Source organism: Cyprinus carpio, chromosome B19 (assembly GCF_018340385.1).
Source record: "Cyprinus carpio isolate SPL01 chromosome B19, ASM1834038v1, whole genome shotgun sequence".
Taxonomy (NCBI): Eukaryota; Metazoa; Chordata; class Actinopteri; order Cypriniformes; family Cyprinidae; genus Cyprinus; species Cyprinus carpio.
In genome coordinates, this window is record NC_056615.1 from 29,206,933 (window position 1) to 29,224,349 (window position 17,417).

Below are 17,417 nucleotides of genomic sequence, written 5' to 3' on the forward strand. Positions count from 1 at the left end.
TTGTGTCCTCATGTCACTTATATACAGTCTGTGTGTGTGTGTGTGTGTGTGTGTGTGTGTGTGTGTGAGAAAGCAGGTCAGACGCTGCAGTTGTTCTAAATCATCAGTGGTGACTGTTAGTTTATGTACATATGGCAGAAATGTACAGAAAAAACAATTAAAGACGTAATCAAATAGCCATTGAACACTATTAACAGCAATTATTATTTGATGTAATCAAACTTGTAGCAAAATGTGGTAGTTCTGTATGTTGTCTCTGGGTTAGCATCATCTGAGGTCCTCTGAGGGGTTGGCATCATCTCTTCTCAGGTGTTCTGGATCCATACTGGAGCTTGTGTAAATCCTAGTTACCACGGGATGTAAAATCCAGCAGAAACAGAGAAACAAATAGAGACATAATTAGCGTAGCTGCTGTTCCAGCCAAGTAAAATTAATTAGTTCAACCCAAGCTAAAGAATAATAATGCACATTTGATCAGATATAACTGCAGTCCAAAATTATGAGATGCATTATTTGAATGCTTGGCCAAAGAGGTGTGTTTTTTAATCTAGATTTAAACAGAGGAAGTGTGTCTGAACCCCGAACATTATCAGGAAGGCTATTCCAGAGTTTGGGAGCCAAATGTGAAAAAGCTCGACCTCCTTTAGTGGACTTTGTTATCCTAGGTACTATCAAAAGTCCAGAGTTTTGTGACCTTAGGGAGCGTGATGGGTTGTAGCGTGGTAGAAGACTAGTTAGGTACGCAGGAGCTAAACCATTAATGGGCCTTATAAGTAAGTAATAATATTTTGTAACTGATACAGATCTTAATAGGTAGCCAGTGCAGAGACTGTAGAATTGGGGTAATATGATCATATTTTCTTGACCTGGTAAGGACTCTAGCCGCTGCATTTTGGACTACCTGTAGCTTGTTTTATTGAGGATGCAGGACAACCACCTAGCAGTGCATTACAATACTCCAGTCTAGAGGTCATGAATGCATGAACTAGCTTTTCTGCATCAGAAACAGGTAACATGTTTCGTAGCTTGGCAGTGTTTTTAAGATGGAAGAATTACAATAAGTAATATCTCTGTCTTATCTGAATTCATCCAGTCTTTTACATTTTTAACACACTCTGTTAGCTTAGATAATTTTGAAGTTTCACCTGGTCTCGTTGAGATATATAGTTGAGTATCATCAGCATAACAGTGAAAAACTAATCCCGTATTTTCTAATAATATTACCAAGGGGCAACATGTATATTGAAAATAGCAGAGGACCTAGGACAGATCCTTGTGGCACTCCATATTTTACTGGTGATAAATGAGATGACTCCCCATTTAGATAAACAAAGTGGTAGCGATCGGACAGGTAGGATCTAAACCATCTTAAAGACTGGCCTTGGATACCTGTATAGTTTTGTAATCTATCTATGAGTATGTCGTGATCTATGGTGTCGAACGCAGCACTAAGATCAAGTAAAACTAGAAATGAGATGCAGCCTTGGTCTGACGCAAGAAACAATCATTTGTAATTTTAACAATTACATGAATGTGTTCAGGTGAGAATCTCTTCACTTCACACTGGTAATTACTCCAAAAGGCCCGTGGACACACTGATTTCCGAGTTTCACCTGGTGACACTGATCATATTTACATTTACACTTTTTGAGAATTGCTTATGCTCGCTACAACTACTTTCAAAATGGACCAATATTTAATTCACCTTGTTCTTGCATTTTTTAAATTTTTTTTTTTTTTTTTTTTTTTTGAAGAAAGACAAATATAAATAGTGCTGAAAGCTAAAATATTAAATGCAATGGATGTAAATTTGCTGAGAAATGCACTATTCTGTAGAGGAGGGTCAAAATGACATTTTTCATCTGAGATTCAGAGCCATTTTTTTTTTTTTATTCATTTTTTAAAAATGCTCTTTTCAAGTTTGTTTCCTGAAGTTTGCATGGCTATAACTTAAGAAGTATTAAAGATATCTTAATGCCCTTTTAGATTTTGGCTCTTAAAGTTTTCTTTTGGTATCTTCATTTTTAAGGCCCTGTGTGATTCATATATGATTCATTCTGAGAGATACAGGGATCTAAAAATGGCTCTATGAGTCAGTTGTTAAACTGGGCCACATTATGGCATTTTAACTCCATTTTACAAATGAGTGGATTACTCAGTAAATATACATCCATGATATTTAATATTTGACGTGTCTGTGTTTGGTGAGCACAGGCTTTGAGCAGCACATGAATATTACTATTGTCTTGTCAGATTGCGTTTGTGTGTGTGTTTAGTTATAGTTATAAAATTGTCTCCAGTAGTGACCTAAATCTGTCAGACCTCTTCTAGGAACGTCCTTGTTTCAGAAATGATTCAGAAAGTAAAGATGTTTCTTGAGTTAGGGTTCATCTGCAGTCCACGTATGATTACATGAATTCGTTTGACAGATTGACAGTCTGTTCAGGGTTCACGTGTCTGTCAGTGTGTGTTTGTTACTGTCATCTTCACGTGTGTGTGTGTGTGTGTGTGTGTGTGTGTGTGTGTGTGTGTGTGTGTTACTGTCGTCTTTGTGTGTGTGTGTGTTACTGTCATATTCACTTTTTTTTGTGTGTGTGTCTGTCATCTTCACGTGTGTGTGTGTGTGTGTTACTTTCATCTTCACGTGTGTGTTTGTGTGTGTAAGTGTGTTACTGTCATCTTCACGTGTGTGTGTGTTACTGTCGTCTTTGTGTGTGTGTTACTGTCATCTTTGTGTGTGTGTATGTGTGTTACTGTCATCTTCATGTGTGTGTGTGTGTGTTACTGTCGTCTTCATGTGTGTGTGTGTGTGTGTGTGTGTGTGTGTGTGTGTTACTGTCATCCTTGTGTGTGTTACTGTCATCTTTGTGTGTGTGTGTGTGTGTGTGTGTGTGTGTGTGTGTGTGTTACTGTTGTCTTCGTGTGTGTGTGTTACTGTCGTCTTCATGTGTGTGTGTGTGTGTGTGTGTGTGTGTGTATGTGTGTTACTGTCATCTTTGAGTGTGTGTATGTGTGTTACTGTCGTCTTCATGTGTGTGTGTGTGTGTGTGTGTGTGTGTGTTACTGTCGTCTTTGTGTGTATGTGTTACTGTCGTCTTCATGTGTGTGTGTGTGTGTGTGTGTGTGTGTGTTACTGTTGTCTTCATGTGTATGTGTTACTGTCGTCTTTGGTGTGTGTTGTGTGGGTAGTGTTTGTTTTTGTGTGTGTGTGTGTGTTACTGTCATTTTTGTGTGTGTGTGTGTGTGTGTTTTACTGTCTTCTTCGTGTTTGTGTGTGTTACTGTCGTCTTCGTGTGTGTGTGTGTGTGTGTGTTACTGTCATCTTTGAGTGTATGTTTTACTGTCGTCTTTGTGCGTGTGTGTGTGTGTATGTTACTGTCATCAAGTGTGTGTGTGTGTGTGTTTTACTGTCGTCTTCGTGTGTGTGTGTTTGTTACTGTCATCTTCACATGTGTGTGTGTGAGTATGAGTGTGTGTGACTGAGTGAGTGTGTGTGTATGAGTGTGTGATATAGTGTGAGTGTGAAACACTTTAAAAAGTGTTTTTCTCTTTCTAAAAAATTCTATCAAAAAATTTTCTTCTCTTTACTTCTCTCATCAAAAAAAGTTTTACTCATCTTTAGAAGCCCATTTCTCCACAGTTAGGATATGATTCTGTAAGTCATTATAATGAGAAACATTCTCGCAATAATAAAATATTTTCTTGTAATAATGACTTAGTTTCTCGTAATAATTACTTTCTTTCTTTTTTTTCAGAAGAGGATTAGGGCCAAGCAATAAAAAAACATCTCAAGATTAAAGTCTTTAAATTTAAAGAATAAAGTCTAAATAAAGTGTTGAGAATAAACTTGTTAAATTTCAAGAAAAGTCTAAATAAAGTGTTGAGAATAAACTCGTTAAATTTCAAGAGAAAAGTCAAAATAAAGTGTTGAGAATAAACTCGTTAAATTTCAAGAAAAAGTCTAAATAAAGTGTTGAGAATAAACTCGTTAAATTTCAAGAAAAAGTCTAAATAAAGTGGTGAGAATAAACTCATTAAATTTTAAGAGAAAAGTCTAAATAAAGTGTTGAGAATAAACTCGTTAAATTTCAAGAAAACTCTGAATAAAGTGTTGAGAATAAACTCGTTAAATTTCAAGAAAAAAAGTTAAAATAAAGTGTTGAGAATAAACTCGTTAAATTTCAAGAGAAAAGTTAAAATAAAGTGTTGAGAATAAACTCGTTAAATTTCAAGAGAAAAGTTAAAATAAAGTGTTGAGAATAAACTCGTTAAATTTCAGGAAAAAAGTCAAAATAAAGTGTTGAGAATAAATTCGTTAAATTTCAAGAAAAAAAAAGGCTAAATAAAGTGTTGAGAATAAATTTGTTAAATTTCAAGAGAAAGGTCTAAATAAAGTGTTGAAAATAAACGTTAAATTTCAAGAAAAAAGTCAAAATAAAATGTTAAGAATAAACGTTAAATTTCAAGAGAAAAGTCTAAATAAAGTGTTGAGAATAAACGCATTAAATTTCAAGAGAAAAGTCTAAATAAAGTGTTGAGAATGAACTCGTTTAATTTCAAGAGAAAGGTCTAAATAAAGTGTTGAAAATAAACGTTAAATTTCAGGAAAAAAGTCAAAATAAAGTGTTGAGAATAAATTCGTTAAATTTCAAGAAAAAAAAGTCTAAATAAAGTGTTTAGAATAAACTTGTCAAATTTCAAGAGAAAAGTCTAAATAAAGTGTTGAGAATAAACTCGTTAAATTTCAAGAGAAAGGTCTAAATAAAGTGTTGAAAATAAACGTTAAATTTCAAGAGAATAGTCTAAATAAAGTGTTGAGAATAAACTTGTTAAATTTCAAGAAAAAAAGTCTAAATAAAGTGTTGAGAATAAACTTGTTAAATTTCATGAGAAAAAACTAAATAAAGTGTTGAGAATAAACTTGTTAAATTTCAAGAGAAAGGTCTAAATAAAGTGTTGAAAATAAACGTTAAATTTCAAGAAAAAAGTCTAAATAAAGTGTTGAGAATGAACTCGTTAAATTTCAAGAGAAAGGTCAAAATAAAGTGTTGAGAATAAACTCGTTAAATTTCAAGAGAATAGTCTAAATAAAGTGTTGAAAATAAACTCGTTAAATTTCAAGAGAAAAGTCTAAATAAAGTGTTGAAAATAAACTCGTTAAATTTCAAGAAAAAAGTCAAAATAAAGTATTGAGAATAAACTTGTTAAATTTCAAGAGAAAAGTCAAAATAAAGTGTTGAAAATAAACTCGTTAAATTTCAGGAAAAAAGTCTAAATAAAGTGTTGAGAATAAACTCGTTAAATTTCAGGAAAAAAGTCTAAATAAAGTGTTGAGAATAAACTTGTTAAATTTCAAGAAAGAAAAAGTATAGTATAAATTGTTTAGAGTTTAGAATTTAATTTTGTTTAGAGTGGTTTGTATAAATTGTTTGTTGTGAACTTGTTAAATTTCAAGAAAAAAGTCAAAATAAAGTATTGAGAATAAACTTGTTAAATTTCAAGAGAAAAGTCAAAATAAAGTGTTGAAAATAAACTTGTTAAATTTCAAGAAAAAAGTCTAAATAAAGTGTTGAGAATAAACTCGTTAAATTTCAAGAGAAAGGTCTAAATAAAGTGTTGAAAATAAACATTAAATTTCAAGAGAAAAGTCAAAATAAAGTGTTGAGAATAAACTTGTTAAATTTCAAGAGAAAAGTCTAAATAAAGTGTTGAGAATAAACTCGTTAAATTTCAAGAGAAAGGTCAAAATAAAGTGTTGGGAATAAATTCGTTAAATTTCAGGAAAAAAGTCTAAATAAAGTGTTGAGAATAAATTTGTTAAATTTCAAGAAAAAAAAAGGCTAAATAAAGTGTTTAGAATAAACTTGTTAAGTTTCAAGAGAAAAGTCTAAATAAAGTGTTGAGAATAAACTCGTTAAATTTCAAGAGAAAGGTCTAAATAAAGTGTTGGGAATAAACTCGTTAAATTTCAGGAAAAAAGTCTAAATAAAGTGTTTAGAATAAACTTGTTAAATTTCAAGAGAAAAGTCTAAATAAAGTGTTGAGAATAAACTCGTTAAATTTCATGAGAAAGGTCTAAATAAAGTGTTAAAAATAAACGTTAAATTTCAAGAGAAAAGTCAAAATAAAGTGTTGAGAATAAACTCGTTAAATTTCAAGAGAATAGTCTAAATAAAGTGTTGAAAATAAACTCGTTAAATTTCAAGAGAAAAGTCTAAATAAAGTGTTGAAAATAAACTTGTTAAATTTCAAGAAAAAAGTCAAAATAAAGTATTGAGAATAAACTTGTTAAATTTCAGGAAAAAAGTCTAAATAAAGTGTTGAGAATAAACTCGTTAAATTTCAGGAAAAAAGTCTAAATAAAGTGTTGAGAATAAATTTGTTAAATTTCAAGAAAAAAAAAGTCTAAATAAAGTGTTTAGAATAAACTTGTTAAGTTTCAAGAGAATAGTCTAAATAAAGTGTTGAGAGTGTTGAAAAACTTGAAAATAAACGTTAAATTTCAAGAGAAAAGTCAAAATAAAGTGTTGGGAATAAACTCGTTAAATTTCAGGAAAAAAGTCTAAATAAAGTGTTTAGAATAAACTCGTTAAATTTCAAGAGAAAGTTCTAAATAAATTGTTGAAAATAAACTTGTTACATTTCAAGAGAATAGTCTAAATAAAGTGTTGAGAATAAACTCGTTAAATTTCAAGAGAAAGTTCTAAATAAATTGTTGAAAATAAACTCATTAAATTTCAAGAGAAAAGTCAAAATAAAGTGTTGAGAAAAAACTTGTTAAATTTCAAGAGAAACTGGATACGTACTGTATCCGGGTGACTGCAGTGACCCTCTGATCTGGATACAGACTGGATCTGGTGGCTACGGTGACCTCGGAACAAGAGAGAAACAGACAAATATTAGTGTAGATGCCATTCTTCTAACGATTTAGCAAGTACATCAGGTGTTATTGGTTTCAACTTTTTTTCTCAAATTTTATCTTTTTCTCTAAATTTAATGACTTTAATCTTAAAATGGTTTTATTGGTTTTTTTTATTTTTTTTTTATTATTGCTTGGCCCTAATCCTCTTCCTTCCTTAAAAGACCCTTTGCTTTTCTTGCTTAACTTTTTTACGTTTATTTCTCTTAAAACATCTTTTGTCTCTCTCCAAAAACATTCTTCTCTCATCAGAAAATGTTTCTCTTCAAAAAACTTTTCCCATAAAACTATTTTCTCTCCAAAAACCTTTCTCTTGTCAGATTTTTTTTTCTTTTCAAAAATGATTACAAAATCTTTCCTTTTTTTTCAAAAAAGAAAACCTTTGGCTTTAAAAAAAAATTATATAATGATATATTTTTTAGATTTTCATTAATTTTTTTTTCTTCAAAAATGTCTCTCATCAGAAAACTTTTCTCAAGATGCAACATGAGAGAGAGAGAAAAAGTTATTTAATTTTAATCATAATCACTGACTCTTTTGCATCCGTTCCTCCTCTGGACTGATCTTCTCATGATCTGAGACGCTCCTCTTCTGCAATGTTCTTCTCTTCTGCTCTATTTTAGGGGCAGCTGTGGCCTAATGGTTAGAGAATTGGACTTGTAACCCGAAGGTCACAGGTTCGAGTCTCGGTGCTGGCAGGAGTTGTAGGTGGGAGGGAGTGAATGAACAGTACTCTCTTCCTCCCTCAATACTCATGACTGAGGTGTCCTTGAGCAAGGCACTGAACCCCCAGTTGCTCCCCGGGTGCTGGATATATAGCTGCCCACTGCTCCGGGTGTGTGTTCACGGTGTGTTCACTTCTCACTGCTGTGTGTGTGTGTGTGTGTGTGTGTTCACTGCTCCGGGTGTGTGTTCACGGTGTGTTCACTTCTCACTGCTGTGTGTGTGCACTTGAATGGGTTAGATGCAGAGCACCAATTCCGAGTATGGGTCACCATACTTGACAAATGTCACGACTTTCACTTTCACTTTTAATTCATTCCTGTCATTCTGCGTAAATATCACTTTCTCCTGTAAAGAAAAAACGCTTGTGATGAATTCATGTAAATATGACATTTACCTGTAAGGCTTAATTTGTATATAAATCATGTCCATAAAATGTCTTTTATGTTGATTGAACTCAGCATTAAAGTTGTTTTAATATGTATTTCTGTACAATTAAGATTGAGAGCTGATAAAAGCAGCTCAAGGGCAGAGTATTCGAGGATGATGAAGGAATCTGCTCTCCATCCAACATCTGCGTGACTCTGGAGACTCAGCTTTGTTTTCATCAGCAGAAACAATCCTGTCTTTGTCTTGATGAATTGATTGTGTATGGGTGAGGGTAATTAGTCACAGACAGTCATCAGTGATTCAGTGATTGATTTACAGCGCCGCCTGGAGGCCTGTGCTTTAGCTTGAGTTTGGTGTATTTAAGAATCAGTTATTTTCCAGATATTTGTTCATTCTGTACAACACTGATTGTGAGACGCAGTCTGTGAACTGCTGCTAATAACCATATAAAAAAGGAGTTTTTGTTATATATTATATATCACCCCCAAAAATATAATTTAAAGAAGCACTGGGTTATTATAGGTAACTAAAACTATAGCAAAAAAGTAAAAATAAATGTATATAAATAAAACAGTTCTCAATATTTTTAAACAAAACTTTCAGTTTTATATTTTATATTTCTGTGAAGATGTGTGTATGTCTACATGTGTATATATACTCATACAATATATATAATTTTAACTAAATTAGTTAAAAAATTAATTTTAAAATAAATTATAACTATAATTTGTAACTATAAAAATTCAAAACCAACAAAATTACTAAAATCTTAAATTCTAAAATATTTTAATTTGTGTATTTTTGTTGTAATATATATATTTTTGTTGTATATTTTTATGTTTTTTATATGGGTATGTAAATGATTTTTTTATAAATTTTTTTTTCCATTTAATATTAAAATTCTTCCGGACAAACAAACATGAAACTCATACAGTAAGGTGAAAATGTGTGTGATATTGTAGCTAGAACGAAATATCTACAAACGAATGTTTATCTGCAGAAGGAAAGGTGTCTGTTATTGAGGCTCAGGATCTTCATCGTCTGTACAGCAGAGCGTTTTAGGAGCGTCTCACTCGCGCTGCTCCATCTTGACTTTGGGCGGCTTGAGGAACGTGCGGTTCTTCTCTTTCTTAGTCTTGCCTTTGGCCTGGAAGTTCCTCCAGCTGTCCACGCGTCCGTCACGTGTCTCCTGAGGACACACACACACGCACACACATGATGAGATGGGAGCATCACACACACACTCTGATGAGCATCTCTCTCTCACTCACCTCAAAGTTCTTCTGCCACTCTCGCTCTCTCTTGGCCCGCTCCTGCGTCTCAATCTCCTCCTCCCTCTGTCTCTTCCTGCAATCAGAGGACACTCTGTCACATGCACGTGTGTGTGTGTGAGACGCTCCGGTCTCATCACGTGTGTGTGTGTCTGTGTGTGCGAGACGCTCCGGTCTCATCACGTGTGTGTGTGTGTGTGCGAGACGCTCAGGTCTCATCACGTGTGTGTGTGTTTGTGTGCGAGACGCTCCGGTCTCATCACGTGTGTGTGTGTGTGCGAGACGCTCCGGTCTCATCACGTGTGTGTGTGTGTGTGTGTGTGCGAGACGCTCCGGTCTCATCACGTGTGTGTGTGTGTGTGTGTGTGCGAGACGCTCCGGTCTCATCACGTGTGTGTGTGTCTGTGTGTGCGAGACGCTCCGGTCTCATCACGTGTGTGTGTGTCTGTGTGTGCGATACGCTCTGGTCTCATCATGTGTGTGTGTGTGTCTGTGTGTGCGAGACGCTCCGGTCTCATCACGTGTGTGTGTGTCTGTGTGTGCGAGACGCTCCGGTCTCATCACGTGTGTGTGTGTGTGCGAGACGCTCCGGTCTCATCACGTGTGTGTGTGTCTGTGTGTGCGAGACGCTCCGGTCTCATCACGTGTGTGTGTGTCTGTGTGTGTGCGTGAGACGCTCTGGTCTCATCACGTGTGTGTGTGTGCGAGACGCTCCGGTCTCATCACGTGTGTGTGTGTGTGTCTGTGTGTGCGAGACGCTCCGGTCTCATCACGTGTGTGTGTGTGTGTCTGTGTGTGCGAGACGCTCCGGTCTCATCACGTGTGTGTGTGTGTGTGTTTTTGTGTGCGAGACGCTCCGGTCTCATCACGTGTGTGTGTGTCTGTGTGTGAGACACGCTCCGGTCTCATCACGTGTGTGTGTGTTGTGTGTGTGTGCGAGACGCTCCGGTCTCATCACGTGTGTGTGTCAGTGTGTGTCTGTGTGTGCGAGACGCTCCGGTCTCATCACGTTGTGTGTGTGTGTGTGTGTGTGTGTGCGAGACGCTTAGGTCTCATCACGTTGTGTGTGTGTCTGTGTGTGCGAGACGCTCCGGTCTCATCACGTGTGTGTGTGTCTGTGTGTGCGATACGCTCCGGTCTCATCACGTGTGTGTGTGTCTGTGTGTGCGAGACGCTCCGGTCTCATCACGTGTGTGTGTGTCTGTGTGTGCGAGACGCTCCGGTCTCATCACGTGTGTGTGTGTGTGTGTGTGTGTGTGCGAGACGCTTCGGTCTCATCACGTGTGTGTGTGTGTGTGTGTGTGTGTGCGAGACGCTTAGGTCTCATCATGTGTGTGTGTCTGTGTGCGAGATGCTCCGGTCTCATCACGTGTGTGTGTGCGTGAGACGCTCTGGTCATCATCACGTGTGTGTGTGTGTCTGTGTGTGCGAGACGCTCCGGTCTCATCTCACGTGTGTGTGTGTCTGTGTGTGCGAGACGCTCCGGTCTCATCACGTGTGTGTGTGTGTGTGTGTGTGCGAGACGCTCCGGTCTCATCATGTGTGTGTGTCTGTGTGCGAGATGCTCCGGTCTCATCACGTGTGTGTGTGCGTGAGACGCTCTGGTCTCATCACGTGTGTGTGTGTCTGTGTGTGCGAGACGCTCCGGTCTCATCACGTGTGTGTGTCTGTCTGTGTGTGCGAGACGCTCCGGTCTCATCACGTGTGTGTGTGTGTCTGTGTGTGCGAGACGCTCCGGTCTCATCACGTGTGTGTGTCTGTGTGTGCGAGACGCTCCGGTCTCATCACGTGTGTGTGTGTGTGTGTGTGCGAGACGCTCCGGTCTCATCATGTGTGTGTGTCTGTGTGCGAGACGCTCCGGTCTCATCACGTGTGCGTGTGTCTGTGTGTGCGAGACGCTCCGGTCTCATCACGTGTGCGTGTGTCTGTGTGTGCGAGATGCTCCGGTCTCATCATGTGTGTGTGTCTGTGTGCGAGATGCTCCGGTCTCATCACGTGTCTGTGTGTGCGAGACGCTCCGGTCTCATCACGTGTGCGTGTGTCTGTGTGTGCGAGACGCTCTGGTCTCATCACGTGTGTGTGTGTGTGTGTGCTCTGGTCCGAGACGCTCTGGTCTCATCACGTGTGTATGTGTGTGTGCGAGACGCTCTGGTCTCATCACGTGTGTGTGTGTGTCCGTGTCTGTGTGTGCGAGACGCTCTGGTCTCATCACGTGTGTATGTGTGTGTGCGAGACGCTCTGGTCTCATCACGTGTGTGTGTGTGTGTCTGTGTGTGCGAGACGCTCCGGTCTCATCATGTGTGTGTGTCTGTGTGTGCGAGACGCTCTGGTCTCATCACGTGTGTGTGTGTGTGTCTGTGTGTGCGAGACGCTCTGGTCTCATCACGTGTGTATGTGTGTGTGCGAGACGCTCTGGTCTCATCACGTGTGTGTGTGCGCGAGACGCTCCGGTCTCATCACGTGTGTGTGTGTGTGTGTGTTTACCTCTCGTGCATCTCCTTGGCTTCTCGCTCTTTCCTCTTGATCTCCAGCTCAGCGAAGAGCTTCATGGTCTGTTTATAAACCGCCTGCCGGAACTACAGACACACACACACCATCAGAACCCAAACACGTTAAAAACACGGCAGGATCACATGTCAGTCAGGATATTGTTACTCTGCTGCTGTTTTACGTTTTAGTCTTTTTGAATTTGTTAACGGAATTGAAATGGTACAAAACTTGGTAAAGATTTTGCCAATTGCTGTGTGAACTCTCTCTCCCTCTCTTACACACAAACACACACTCACAAAATTATGTACATGATTCAAAAAGGTTAAATGATCCTGAATAAAATAATCACACTTGTGCCATTTGTGGTCAAAAATGATGCATTGCAAATGAATGAGAGATGAATGCCATCTAGTGGAATCCTTTGGTACAGCGGCCAAACAAAGTCTCCAACTTGAAACAATCAAAGCCATAAACCTACAGTGAAAAATGTTTGGGAAAATGTATTTTTCATATAACATTTGAAAACAGCATTTTTATGCATTTTTCATGACAAGAAATGTATATGATCATGTTAATTATGATCATATATATTTTTTATATATATTTTTTTTTTTTACAATTTTTATTTTATATTTTTATTTTTTTTTTCTACAGTTTTTAAATTTTTCATTGTCGTTGTGTTTTTACAGTTTATTAATGTATAATAATCGTTCCATAAATACAATTAAATAAAAACATTACTGTACTAAAATATTGAAATAATTGAAATGTTTTGACCTGCACGTGAGCAGCAGCAGACGGTTAATGGCACGATGAAACTGAAGTAGAATCAGATCTGATGAACACATGTAATAGATTACTGTAAAAAAATGAATGAGGGCGGGGCTTGGATCAGTGTATCAGTTGTTGATTGGATGTGGCAATATGGGCGTGGCTCTCAGACAAGGTTTAAAGGGACTAAATGATTGGAGGAATCCTGCATTCGTGGCCAGAGAGAAGAAGATCCTCTTATGAAAGACATTCAGAACGTCAATAAAATGTTCTCAAATTCTTGTGACGTTTCTCTTGAGTTGGGTACTTCTTGTTTTCATCACAAATGCAGGCACTACAAACCCTAACAGCAGTGATGCACTAAACCACTGTAAATATTTGGCCAAATCAAAATCAAATAATTGGTTCAGGAATGATCAGTGATTCCTCTCGGACTGTGATGAGCACAACACACTACAAACAGATGAATGGGGATTCTGGAAGTCTACAGACAAACAGATAAAGCACAATAAAATAAACCCTTGCCTGAAAGAAGACTACGGAAGAGTAGTCATTATACTGCAAGATTAAACTCCAAGAAGAGTGTTGAGAATAAAGAATGAATTGGTTGTGTTTTGATTACGTTGATGGTTGTGTAGAAGGAAATGACTGAATGAATCATCTCTACAGCATTTAATGGTTTCAGTTACAGCTGTGAAGTGAAAATAGTGATTATATATATATATAGTGATTATATATATATATATATATACACAGTACAGGTCAAAAGTTTGGAAACATTACTATTTTTAATGTTTTTAAAAGAAGGTTCTTCTGCTCATCAAGCCTGCATTTATTTGATGAAAAATACAGAAAAAAAACAGTAATAGTGTGATATATTATTACAATTTAAAATAATTGTTTTTAAATTTATTATACTTTAAATTATCATTTATTTCTGTGATGCAAAGCTGAATTTTTAGGATCATTATCACATGATCCTTTAGAAATCATTCTAATATGATGATTCATTATCAAAGTTGGAAACAGTTCTGCTGCTTAATATTTTTTCAGAACATGTGATACTTTTTTTAGGATACTTTGATGAATAAAAAGTAAAAAAAAAAAAAAAGAGAAGCTATGTTTTTAAAATATAAATATTTTGTAATAACAATATACACTACTGGTCAGTAATTTGGGAATTACTGAAATATCTTTCTTTTTTTTAAAATAAAATCTATACTTTTATTCAGCAAGGATGTGTTAAATTGATAAAAAGTGATAGTAAAGAAAATATATTATTAGAATATATATTATTAGAATTTTTTTTTTTTTTTTGAATAAATGCAGTTCTTTTTTAAAGCTTTTATTCATCAAATATATTAGACAGCAGAACTGTTTTCCAACACTCATAATAAATCAGAATATTAGAATGATTTCTAAATGATCATGTGATAGACTGGATGTTACATGTGACACTGAAGGCTGGAGTAATGATGCTCTGAAAATTCAGCTTTGCATCACAGGAATACATTATTTTTTTAAAGTATATTCAAATAGAAAACTATTATTTTAAATTGTAATAATATTTCACAATATTACTGTTTTTTCTGTATTTTTGATCAAATAAATGCAGGCTTGATGAGCAGAAAGAGACTTCTTTCTAAAACATTAAAATAGTAATGTTTCCAAACTTTTTGTACCTATGATATATATATTATACTTATATATAATATCTATATATATATGTGTATATATATACTAATTAGAGTGAAGCAGGAGCATTATTAGTGATGTGCTAACTACACTAAGTGACATCAGCTATTCTGTTTGCGTTATGTAAAAGTATCAGATCTTTACAATAAGAGTAAACAGTCATCAGATGCTGTTTGCACCTCAGTATTGTTGTACAATGTCATTACTGCATCCTGCTAATGTGTCAATGCAATGAATGTGTATGATGTTATTTATTAAAATGATTAAATAGATGCTGTGTTATCACAGCTGCATCCGAGTGACCTACGCCACTGCAGTTCATTCTGACTTTATTCTCAACATTTTATTTCAACATTTTTCTTGAAGTGTAACAAGTTTAACCTCGCATGATAACCACTTCAATCTCAGTCTCCCTGTCGAGGGGTGAACGTACCACTTCCGGGTCGTCCTCCTCCACCACTGGGGGCTTCCCGTCCTTCTTGAGCTGCTTCTTCTTCTGGCTCATCTGTGAGAGGTCAGAGGTCAGTCTGGTGTTCAGAGCGCGGTGTGTGTCTGGAGATCACCAGCGGCTCACCGTGTGCTCCACGTACTCCTTCCCCGCGTGGATCACGTCCAGCGCCTTCTTCTTATGCTCCGGCTCCAGCAGCATCTTATAGGCCTTATCGACCGCTGCACACACACACACACACACACACACACACTCAGAGTCACACACTCAGGACGCTCTAACACCAGCATGAGCTGCAGAGACACTGTGGTTCACCTTCGAAGGCCAGCTGGGCTCGATCCGCATCGTCCTGGTTCTTGTCTGGATGGACGAGGATGGACAGCTGAGGAGAGAGAGAGAGAGAGAGAGAGAGAGAGAGAGAGAGAGAGAGAGAGAGAGAGACACGGAGAACGCTCTGAGTCACACACTCAACAGACAGATGAAGATATAGTCTGAAACGCTTCTTCAGTCCTCGTGCTGTGGCTTCAGGATCGATCTGAAGAACCTGCACCGACCCACAGAGACCACACACACACACACAGACAGACACACACCAGACAGGATGAACATACAGACACACACACACACAGACACACACACACACACACACAGACACACAGACAGACACACACACACACACACACACACACACACACACAGACAGAAGAACAGACACACACACACAGACAGACACACACAGACACACACACACACACACACACACACACAGACAGACAGAGACACAGACACACAGAGACACACACACACACACACACACGCACAAAAAAAAAAGAAAGAAAAAACACACACACGCACACACACACACAGAGAGAGAGAGAGAGAGACACACACACACACACACACACAGTCACACACACACACACACACACACACAGAGGAGAGAGAGAGAGACACACACACACACACACACACACACACACACAGTCACACACACAGAGAGAGAGAGAGAGAGACACACACAGTCACACACACACACAGACACACACACAGAGAGAGAGAGAGAGAGAGAGACACACACACACACAGAGTGTTTAGTCTGTGGTTCATGATCTTGTGTAGTGATCAGTACAGATCTGTGTCCGGTGGCTCAGCTGAGGGAGAGTGGACTCAGACTCAGACTGACCTCGAAGGGGTTGAGGTTGAAGTACGAGGCTCCTGGTCGCAGTAATCTGTCGATCTGCTGTTTGGAGGTCAACACAGAGTCTCTCTTCTCGATCTGCTTCACCTGAACAACGACACACAGCCACACCATCTTCTACAGTCACCACACACACTGGAACAACTGAGAAACATCATTACAGTCTAACACAGCTGTATGTTCAGCATCATTACTCCAGTCTTCAGTGTCACATGATCTTCAGAAATCATTCTAATATGATGATTTGCTGCTCAAGAAACATTTCTGATTATTATCAATGTTGAACACAGTTGTGCTGCACAATATTTCTGTGTAAACTGTGGTTATACAGCTGGTTATCAATACTCTACGGTTCCTACATTCGGTTAATTCTTCAGTTCATCATCCATCAGAGCAGAGGTGACTGTAGTGTTGTCTATGTAGGGCTCGGCGCCTCTCCTTGCTTCTGTCTATATGTGTGTATGTGTGTGTGTGTGTGTTTATTTCATCATCTATGTGTGTGTGTGTGTGTGTGTGTGTCTGTCTCTCTGTGTGTGTGTGTGTATGTGTGTTGTTTCTCAGACTAACCTCGGTGTAGAAGGTCTGAAACGCATCATCGCCGCTGCCGCTCGCCGCCATCTTGCTACAGAACCGTCAGCGGAAGTCACGTCACATGACAAAATTAAAGTCCTCGACCTTTTAAAAATAATTTTTATTAAAGTCCTCGACTTTTTTTTTTCTTTTTTTTAATTAAAGTCCTCGACTCGCACCGCAAAAATGCGTTCCTCTGTATTTTTTTTTAATTTTGTGTAAAAACATCTAAACATCCTTAAATTAACAAGCAATATTATTTAAATAATCTTTATTTAATAACAAGATTATTTATATATTTAATTAAATTTTAATTTAAATTTATACTTTATTTTTGGATTTGTGTTAGTGTGTTTTAATTGGTTATTTTGTGATTATATTAACACCATCAATTCGTAGCAGTGAAGTTCATATCGATCAAGTGCAAGGGCGTAGTATGGAGTACCAACAAGGCCAGGTACTAGGGCCGTTCACTCTTCACGCTGTACATTGTTACCCGGTGGAATGATATCATCAGGAAACACGGTGTTAGCTTTCACTGTTATGCTGATGTACTCAGCGCTATATTTCTCGCGGCCTGCACGGCAAAACATACCAATTTGAAAAAACAAACGGAATGCATAGGCGATATAAAAAAAACTGGGGATGACGAGTTAAGTTCTTACTGGCTAGCAAATTCTGAAAAAACAGTTGCTCATTGTTAATTATAGGGCCTAAAAGCAATCTGCATGTAATAACCTAAACGCTGTCTAAGACTTGATGGCTGCTCTGGTCAATTCTTCGCATCAGTTGAGGAACCTAGGTGTTGCGAGTATTGATAGCAACCTTTCCTTAGGAAAGACCACGTTTCTAGCATTTATAAAACAGCATTTTTCCATCTCAAAAATATATCTAAATTACGGCCTATGCTCTCAATGTCAAATGCAGAAATGTTAATCCATG

The 17,417-nt window shown here is 37.5% G+C and overlaps 1 protein-coding gene and 1 pseudogene across 2 annotated transcripts; one reads left to right on the forward strand and one right to left on the reverse strand.

Annotated features, from left to right (window-relative positions):
* LOC109070544 overlaps nt 1-17,417 on the forward strand; it is a 731,031-nt pseudogene that overhangs the window by 422,128 nt on the left and 291,486 nt on the right.
* On the reverse strand, nt 9,004-16,608 carry LOC109049967 (dnaJ homolog subfamily C member 8-like). Of its 2 annotated transcripts, none has more exons than XM_042745798.1 (9): nt 16,473-16,548; nt 15,891-16,049; nt 15,198-15,251; nt 15,023-15,092; nt 14,834-14,928; nt 14,693-14,764; nt 11,788-11,879; nt 9,304-9,379; nt 9,004-9,221 (listed from the first exon to the last, which is right to left on the reverse strand). In XM_042745798.1, exons 2-9 carry the CDS (start codon nt 16,017-16,019, stop codon nt 9,102-9,104), a joined length of 708 nt encoding a protein of 235 aa, XP_042601732.1. In that variant the 5' UTR covers nt 16,020-16,049; nt 16,473-16,548; the 3' UTR covers nt 9,004-9,101. The 2 variants fall into 2 exon arrangements, with proteins under 2 accessions (XP_042601732.1, XP_042601731.1); XM_042745797.1 differs by having other exon boundaries at nt 9,005-9,221; nt 15,891-15,992; nt 16,473-16,608.